The 9,435-nt window shown below is 42.9% G+C and overlaps 1 protein-coding gene across 1 annotated transcript in view; it reads left to right on the top strand.

Moving 5' to 3' along the window:
- The window catches only part of spock3 (SPARC (osteonectin), cwcv and kazal like domains proteoglycan 3), an 18,065-nt gene extending 8,630 nt beyond the window's left edge, over nucleotides 1-9,435 (top strand). The window contains exons 3-11 of the mRNA XM_071911410.2: nucleotides 1,313-1,352; nucleotides 2,878-2,986; nucleotides 3,924-4,032; nucleotides 4,249-4,357; nucleotides 4,652-4,765; nucleotides 5,289-5,510; nucleotides 6,104-6,166; nucleotides 6,307-6,444; nucleotides 7,036-9,435. Coding sequence (XP_071767511.1) covers nucleotides 1,313-1,352; nucleotides 2,878-2,986; nucleotides 3,924-4,032; nucleotides 4,249-4,357; nucleotides 4,652-4,765; nucleotides 5,289-5,510; nucleotides 6,104-6,166; nucleotides 6,307-6,444; nucleotides 7,036-7,193 — 1,062 coding nt within the window. The 3' untranslated portion in view covers nucleotides 7,194-9,435. The remainder of the gene's footprint in view (nucleotides 1-1,312; nucleotides 1,353-2,877; nucleotides 2,987-3,923; nucleotides 4,033-4,248; nucleotides 4,358-4,651; nucleotides 4,766-5,288; nucleotides 5,511-6,103; nucleotides 6,167-6,306; nucleotides 6,445-7,035) is intronic.

Genomic DNA, 9,435 nt, shown 5'->3' with positions numbered 1-9,435 from the left:
TTGGCAAACGGGATTCAAAAATCCCATTCATTTTTGTCATAGGCAGGAAAAAAATATTCTGGATATAATCACATTTGGGAGCCTGTTTAAGGCCCGATCCATAACTTCAGTGTGGTGCCCCCTGTGGAAACACTGTCACCCCACTACTGGCTTTAGTTAAATTGTGATTTATTCTCCCTCTGAAATGCCAGATCTGAGCTTTTGATACAAGGGCTGACACAACTTGACAGCTGAGTATTATATGAATTAGTGTTTGTAAAGACTAGAGTAAAATAGATGTGTACTTAGAGGTAAGAAAGTTCCAAAGGCGCATTTTCTGTCCGCACCTCAGAAACCATGTGAGTTTTATTGGCTGATATTTTGTAGCCAAACTGCACTCATCATAATTTTCCCCTAAAAGGTTAATTATAAACGTAAGCCTGACTTTACTTCACCTCATGCCTACCCCTAACCTTAAATAGAGATAGAAAAAGAGATTTTTGTGATGATCAGTTTCTAAAGGTAAAGCCATTTTTGAAACGTGAAATCCATTTTTAAGTGGTTTAAAGTCCATTTTCAAAATGGAAGCTTGTAGCCGTTGCTTATACAACTTCAAAAGCATGCTCCATAACAAATGTATACTGTGTGCACATATCATAATAAGTTCATCTTCCTATGACAGTTTGTTGAAATTGAATCTGTTCAGTTGATATGATACCCTCCCTCTGTTCCTTATGTGTGTGTTTGTGTGTCTGACAGGACAGCTTATGCTCTCTTACAAAATTACATTTAGTGATTTAAGGGAGTGTGATACGCCACACGTGCTCACTTACTAACACACACACACACGCACACACACACACACAGTCACTTGTAATCTGTCACTGTCACTATCACAAGTAATAAATTAGCATGTTTGATGGCTTAGTGCTGCTGTCATGAAATCGACTAAATGAATTCATGCTCCATCTGTTCACATTTGAAAGTGTGTGTGTGTGTGTGTGTGTGTGTGTTTCCTAGCTTTTCATCTGTTCATTTCAATATGCAAAGTTTCCACCCAAAAAGCACAACATAATCAAAATGAATTCCTTGTTCTCTCTCTCCGTAATGCTTTCTCATGAAGGAAGTGGAGGTTTGTATGACTGCTTACAATCTTAACACATGTCTGTTACACACTTCTTGATCTTAACACGTCTGTTACACACTTCTTGATCTTAACACATGTCTGTTACACACTTCTTGATCTTAACACACGTCTGTTACACACTTCTTGATCTGCACGCCATTTGAAAGCTTTTCTAACGATTTTAAAAAATGGTTAACTCTGTTTTAGGAGCCTGGGACATGGACTCCAACCAAGCCCTTCGATCAAGGTGAGTGTGTGAGAGTGTGTGAAGCTGGGGGTGGTAGTGGTGTCAGCTGGGTGGTAAATACAGTAATACAACTAATACCTCAATGCAGTGCATCACTGCAGGTATCACATCAGATGCACCTTCCTTAAATCATTACGCTTCATTACACTTTCTCTCTTCCTTGGGACTCACACCCATGAAAACATACTCTAAAGTGTGAGATTTTGCCTTCCAGACCTCTTTCCTCACTGTGTGTGTGTGTGTGTTAGGTGTGTTATGTTTTTTTTCACTATATCACCCTGTTGATAGATCTAGAAGATGGCAGCTTAAAAGTAGGATGGCTTTTATATTCTTTCTTCATCTTCTGTTACTTACTTCTGTTCATTTCCCTTTTTATTTAATCTAATGGACACTGATGAGCTCACACACACACACACACACACACACACACCATGACATAAACACATTCACTCTCATTTGCTGTAGCCTCATGTAACAAGATCACAGTCACGCACAAGCACCCACACATTAGAGCATACACACACACACACACACACACACACACGCGCGCGCGCGCGTGCACACACTCAAACACACACGGTCATGTCAGGGAAACAATAGCATTAGATGGAGCGTTGGAGGATGGAGGCAGGATAATCTGCCAAAGCTGCTCAGGGATTACAGTAAGGTTCTTTAGAGCAGAGGTCACCCACAAACTGTTCTGAGATCAGCTGAAGCCTCCGATCCTGGACACAGGCACCACATTCAATACTGATCAGGAGTCAGACACAGGTAGCTTGTTTTGACCAGCAAAGATCACACCCTCAGCCTAAGATTCTGGTCTAAAATCAGCTCTCACCTGGAAAGCCAGATATGGTACGCAGCTGTGGGATCTGATACCGGATCAGTTTGAGGATCTCTGCAGTAGCACCCATGAGACCGAGACTCAGTGCAGGCAGATCTAAGGTCAGAAATAGCCTCTCTAACCAGTTCCATCTGTTTTTAGCTGTAAAGATACTTAATGGCATTACTGCTTTGAGTTCAGCGTGAGAGAGAGACATTGGCTGTATATGTTGCGGGACAGCGGATAGAATAAACACACACACACACACACAAACACACACACATAGGGGATTACAAAACACACAAATAAGCAAATTTCATACTTTAGGGAGATTACAGCCGGATGTGTAACACCTATTGAAGTATCTTGGATCTGTAAAAATGAATGAAAGTAAATGGTCTGACCTGCCTAGGAGTCATTCATCTAGAATTAGAAAGAATAGAAGAGATACCCCATATAGTGTTTTATTAGCAGAGTTTTCTGGATGCTGTCTTTCTATGTTGGCGCTCTGACGACTCCTGGGCTTACTCTGTTCTCGTGACAGGTATTTCTGTGAAGCTCTTTAAATAGAGAGGTGTTATTTCGGTCACACACACACACACACACACACACACACACACACACACACACACACATACACACCACACACTCATACTGTATATAAAACACTGCTCTCATATCACTTTTCTTTGTACCCTCCAGGCCTTGACCCAGCCAAAGACCCCTGTCTGAAGATCAAATGCGGTCGCCACAAGGTGTGTGTGGCTGAGGATTACAAGACTGCGACCTGTGTCAGCCAGAGGAGAGTCAGGTAGGGGACGCAAATGCAAACACACTCTCTCTCCGCCTCTCAAACACACATACACACACACACACACACACACACACTTGCTCTCTCAAACACCCCTATGTTTCAAAGCTCTCCTCTGTAATGTGTTTTCAGATACTTCTACGATGAAGCCAGAAATAAAAACAGAAATATCAGTGGATTAGGAGCAAATCAAATCTCTTTCTTACTTTCTATCTCTTTTCGCTTTCCTCCCTTTGTCCTGCGCACTTTCTCATCCTCTTTCAGAGAGATAGAGGGGGAGAGAGAGAGAGAGAGAGAAAGAAAGAGAGAGAGAGAGAGAGCATGACAAGCACCACCAGAGGGATGGCTGTTTTTCTGTTATTCCAGCTGGTCTGCTGGTTGCCCAGTTCTCTTGTGACTGTTGTGTGACATTACTGTTTAGTCCAATTACCCTAGCGCTGGCACTGCCTTACAATGGACACCAAGTCCTGCCAAACAATAAGAATGGACTGTGTGTGGGTGTGTGTGTGTGTGTGTGTGTGTGTGTGTGTGTGTGTGTGTGTGTGTGTGTGTGTGTGTGTGTGTGTGTGTCTGTGCATTTCTGTCTGGGACACTGCAGACTGGAGAGAGGACAGTAACGCCATACTGACCTCATTTCCCATTCTTAGCAACAACACAATCACCGCTACACAGTGCAAACAAATCAGAGAACATTACACACAAATCCTAAATCCTTGTCTTATTTCTGACATTATTGTAAAAGTAGACAATACAGATACAACATGTGTGGAAAACGTATTATTTTTTGAATGAAGCAGGGAGAATCAGCAGACTGATGTCAGAGTTCAAATAGGAAAAAACCATATGACATCCCTTCATATGGTGACAGTAAGATGTTTAGTGTGTGTGTGTGTGTGTGTGTGTGTGTGACTCAAGTGTTTTGGTGTCTCCTGTCTAGTTTTAAGGATGCCGGTTTGTACCAGAGCCCAGGTTCAAAGTGCACACCCTGCCCAGTGGTTCACCCCTCTCCTGTGTGTGGAACTGACGGACACAGCTACTCCACCAAGGTGTCTGCACGCAACACACACACACACACACACACACACACACACACACACACACACACGCACGCACAATCACTCACTGTCTCCCGGCCCAAACGAAAACAGCTGTGTACACACAAATTGCATTTTTCATTTCCTCATGATGGGACACTCGATCTGACTGAGACTTCCTCTTTCGTCCGCTCTCTCTCTCTCTCTCTCTCTCTCTCTCTTGCTCAGTGTAAACTGGAATACCAGGCGTGCATCACCGGAAAGAAGATCGCTGTGAAGTGCGCCGGGATGTGTCCTTGCCCCTCTCAGCCCGAACACAGCTCCGCTGAGAAGAAAGGTACGCAAACGTGCACACACACACACACACACACACACTGCGAGCTGAGATACTTCACACAAGAACCATTAAATTCTCCGTAATGATCGTAATTAACGAGTCCTCCAAAGTACTCTAGTCCTACTGATTAGACAGACCGGTTTTCAACCAGGGTTCACGCAACCGCTATTGGCAAGCATCTGCCCTGCTGCAGGATCACTGAGGAAGACACTGGGGGGGAGTGGGGGCAATAAAGCATCACATTATTATTGTCATTATATAATTCTCCTGCCTCTGTGTGTGTGTGTGCTGTAGTGTGCAGCGAGTCGGACCTGAAGGAGGTGGTGAGTCGTCTGAGAGACTGGTTCAGAGTGCTGCATGAGAACGGCAACCACAAGAGAGTCAAGATCCAGAAACAGGAGAAGAACAGTAAGTCACCGGGCATTAAATTGATTGGTTGATTGGTTGTGCAGCTTCCTGGACATGATATAACCCCAAAATCAGTGATTCTCTGTTATCTGTTGCTCCGGGAGAGACGATTGGAGAATTACGCTTTTTTTCTCTCCATTCACTGCCAGTGTATGGAGGAACAGGTGTTTATTTGTGTTTAACACCGAAATCCGGTCGGCGGAAACTTATGCAGATGGGAACGAAGAAAATAATATATTCACCAATAATTGTAAATAGAGACTTGTGTTTTATATATTGGCAGAATCTACTTTGTCAAAGTCTTGTCTCCTGCCTTCTTTCGAATCGCCGATTTTGGGGTTATATCATCATCAACCCAAAGCACTACCACAGTTCAGCATCACTTTAACAGCATTCCCTGCAGGTTCACAGTCAGTCATTGTTACACTCAGATACTTGGCTACATGTGACAACAACAACAACAACATGGTGCATGCTATATTTTCCATCTAACCTCTCTCATCTTTGACCTTCACACCTCCAGAGTTCGACGTCGGCGCGTCACCCATCTGTAAGGACCCCCTGGGCTGGATGTTCTCCCGCCTGGATACGAACTTTGACCTGCAGCTGGACCAGTCGGAGATCAGCAGCCTCTACCTGGACAGGAACGAGCCGTGCTCCGACGCCTTCTTCAGATCCTGCGACACGCACGCCGACAAAGTCATAACCAGCTCCGAGTGGTGCACATGCTTCCAGAGGCACACAGGTGCAGTTACGCTTACAGGCATTCACACTCGTGAGCGCAGTTGTTATGCGGCGTCTGTCACCGCACCACGCAATACACTCCATACACAAACTTGTACTACAGTCATACATTTCACAAGGATTTTTTTAAGCTAGGGATGTGATGCTAAAATGGGATGATCGTGATTTCATTAAACTGTAACATCAAACACCCTCCAGCCAGTCAGAATGCTGTATTCTCCCAGGACATGGTACAGAATACATTACTGCACAATACAATACAATTCATTACAATACAATACAGTACAATACAATGCATTGCAATACAATACATTACAATACAATAAAATACATTACAATACATTACAAAACAATACAGTACAATGCATCAAAATGCATTTTTGTGTGCAACCAAGCTGAAAAATAGTTTTTGCTCTCAAAGATATTCACAGATGAGTCACCAGAGCCGCGCTCCTAAAAGCGAAAGACAGTGGGACAACATCATGACAAAAGCAAAAGTAAACAAAGGATGCACTGGTTCGCTCAAACAGAAGCACTCCCAGAAAAGCAAACTTCTGCAGTTTGTTACCAGCGTCTCTTGTCTCTTTCTTTCAGATTCCCCTTGTAAAGCAGAGCTGTCCAGCATCAACAAAAAGCAGGCGGGGAAGAAGCTGCTTGGTGAGACACACACAAAACGAACACACACACACACACACACACACACACGCACACACACGAAACGAACACACACACACACACACGCACTCTTTTACCCTGACTCACTGTGTGTGTCTGTGTGTTTTGGCTTGTATGTGTAGGTCAGTACCTGCCGTCGTGTGACGAGGAGGGTTACTACAGGTCCCACCAGTGCCACAGCAGCAGTGGCCAGTGCTGGTGCGTGGATCGCTATGGCAACGAGGTGGCCGGCTCACGCACCCACGGCCCTGCAGACTGCGGTAAGTCAATTATGACACAGTTTTACTCACACAGTGAGTAGCCTACGCTGTGTGTGTTTGTGTAAGAGAATGAGCAAATATTTCCAATTTCGAAACATCTGAATCATGGAGGAAATCATTCATAGACAGAAATATGCCGCATTAGTGTCCTTGTGTAAAAGAGTCAGCACACACACTACCAGTCAAACGTTTGGACACACCTGATTGTTATCTTAAAGCCATTTTGATCTAAAGGCTTATGCTTAAATGCTTGAAATCCGTTTTTTAGACAAATATAAATAGTGAAGTTGATGCCTTTGTATGAATTTCTTTCCAAAGCCTTTGCCTTTCCATCAAGGCAAAGGGCGGCTACTTTAAAGAATCTCAAATATAAGATAGTTTTGATTTGTTTCACTCTTTTTTGGTCACTGCATAATTCCATTTGTGTTGTTTCACAGTTTTGATGTCTTTACTATTACTCTAAAATGTGGAAAATAGTAAAAATAAAGAAAAATGTGGTGTGTCCAAACTTTTGACTGACTTAACCTCCAGTTACGTGTATTTATTTGGCCAAGGCTGATTTGGTTTATCCCCCGTTTCCCGGTTGGGCAGGCGTGGTTCTGGAATCTTCCGGAGACCTCGGGAGCGGAGACTCCCTGTTCTCCGACGACGACGAGGACTCCTTTGTCCTCAACGACCAGGCCGGGATGGACGACGAGGACGACGAGGACGAGGATGACGACGACGACAACGACGAATATCTGTCGTAATTTCAAAAAAAAGAGAAAAAAAACAAAAGAAAAAAGAAAACGAGAAAACTGTTCGTTTTGGTCAAACTGCACGTTTCTAGGTGACTCCCCAGGCAGATACTTAATCGTACTAACAGCCTATGGACTACTCTCTGTGTATTGTCTGTTCATAAGTAAATACCAATATTCCTGGCAGACGTTTATGATTTCTCTTCCTGTCTAATATAACATATTATTGGTTAACGGCACCCGTTCACCCGCGTGTCGGCCAACCAGAGAATATGACAAGGACTATTCCACAGCCAATCCAGTGCTTTGGATATGGTCACATGTGCAAAGACCTCTCCCTTCATTGGACAGTCCATGTCTTCTAGTGTGTCCTGTCCCTGTGCAGTACTCTGATGCCCGAGCGTGCCGCTGCCTGAGGCATCATGTTACAGAGATTTCTCCCCTCCTTCATCCCCTCATCTGTTTCCTCTCCCCCCCCCCACCCTTTATTCCTTATCTAATGTTCCTGTTGTATAGGTGGGATGTCGATGATGTAGATAAGAGAATATTGCACTCTTTAGGTTTCTTTTGATCCTGATTTGCGAACTATAACTGTGTGGAAAAGCAAGATAAAGAGTTAGACATGCTTCATTAGAAGAATTAAGGCAAAAAAAAAAAAAAAAAAGCAGTGCAGTGTGAGTTGGATAGCAATCGGAAGCGACGTGGCGAGCTGTTTTCACTGAGACACAAATCAAGACGAATCATCTCAAAGGCTTCGCAACAGGAAAAGCCAAATTACTGGAAGGGGGAAAAAAAAGACTGCGGTGTTGAAAAAAAAAAAAAAAAACATTATCTATTTTTCTAATCCATTGTTCGATGAATACAGGAGATTAAACAAGATTTGGCCGTAGCATGTCTAATACCGCGTGTTGTAGTTTCACTCTGTAGAACCAGAGGCTAAACCTTTGTGGAAAAACATAATGGAGTTTGGGGTTGAAATATTCCCTCAAGCCTGAACAGATGAAACTACACTTACAGAGTTATAAACTGCATACGCCACAATCTTTTGAAAAAGTGTAATGAAACTGTGGGCTGACCTTTTATACGTCAGTGAGCTCAAAGATAACCTCGTCGTGGCCCGGCATAAAAGACGGGTTTTACGGTGTGAAATTTTCAGATACAGAGTAGAGCATATAATATTTAAATGAAACCTTGGCGTCATTACGTGATTTGAGCACACAGTGTGTTTCAGCAGCTCTCTTACACACAGAGTTGTGCACTGCAGACCTGCTGAAGGAGTCTGGCAGGGTGTTTGGGGGTGAGGTGTGCCTTCTGTTGGTAAGGACTGATGTAGAAGGAGAAGCATGCGTACTGGACTGGACCTGACTTAAGCCCGTCATTACACTGCATAAGAGCGACGTCTATGTCATGAAGCGAAGGGAAACGAAGGCTTTGGTATGCCTAGTGTGTTGGGTCTCTCTTACGACGGCGTTTCATATAGGCCATATTTCAGATCTTCTCTTTTGATTTGTTACATAGAATAGCTAGAATGTAGAGAAGCACAGAGATACTTAGCAGTTAAGGTATACAGTACAAACACATACTTAGATTCTGCTGGAGTTGAAAATGTTTTATATATTAGTACAGTGGCTAGACAAAGCTTTGGTTTAGACAGCTTTATAAAAAAAAAAGAAAAAAAGATGATCATCTTACCAGTGTTTGCTTTTTATTTTGTTTCTAAAGCTTGACTTGTACCTGATCTGCTCTTCGTACATATAAATGTGTCAGGGCTGGAAAAACTGGTTTGAAACTGATTCCAGATGTGTATATTCTTGATAAGTCCTGTGACTGTCTTGTGACTGTGACTGTTACGTTTATACAGACCTGGGACCAGCTAAACTCGTATGTTTATTTTTAATTAGTAACCTGCTGTTGGGCTCCATTTTAAATCAAACGTCTTGAAATTCCATGTTAAGACCTGAAAAGTGCCATCTATTTTCCAACGAGAATTTTTCCCCTTACTCCCCATTCCTTTTAACTTGGAATTTCAATTCACTCTATGAATTGAAAATACATTTCAAAGTCTTAGAGTGTGTTGTTTCATCGGTGTGATGACATGCAAATCATTTTGATAACCTCTGACACTGTAGCCACTCTCGACCAATCACACGCTGTCATCACAAGTCTGGTATAGTATTGTTTAAAGGTTATGATACAGATGCATTTTTTACAGTGTATGTATGATTTGCTGAAATAAAAGCTATATTGACCAATG

This window comes from Centroberyx gerrardi, chromosome 3 (assembly GCF_048128805.1).
Source record: "Centroberyx gerrardi isolate f3 chromosome 3, fCenGer3.hap1.cur.20231027, whole genome shotgun sequence".
NCBI classification, from domain to species: Eukaryota; Metazoa; Chordata; class Actinopteri; order Beryciformes; family Berycidae; genus Centroberyx; species Centroberyx gerrardi.
The sequence above is the reverse complement of the archived record's forward strand: the minus strand, read 5'-3'. Positions and strand labels throughout refer to the sequence as shown.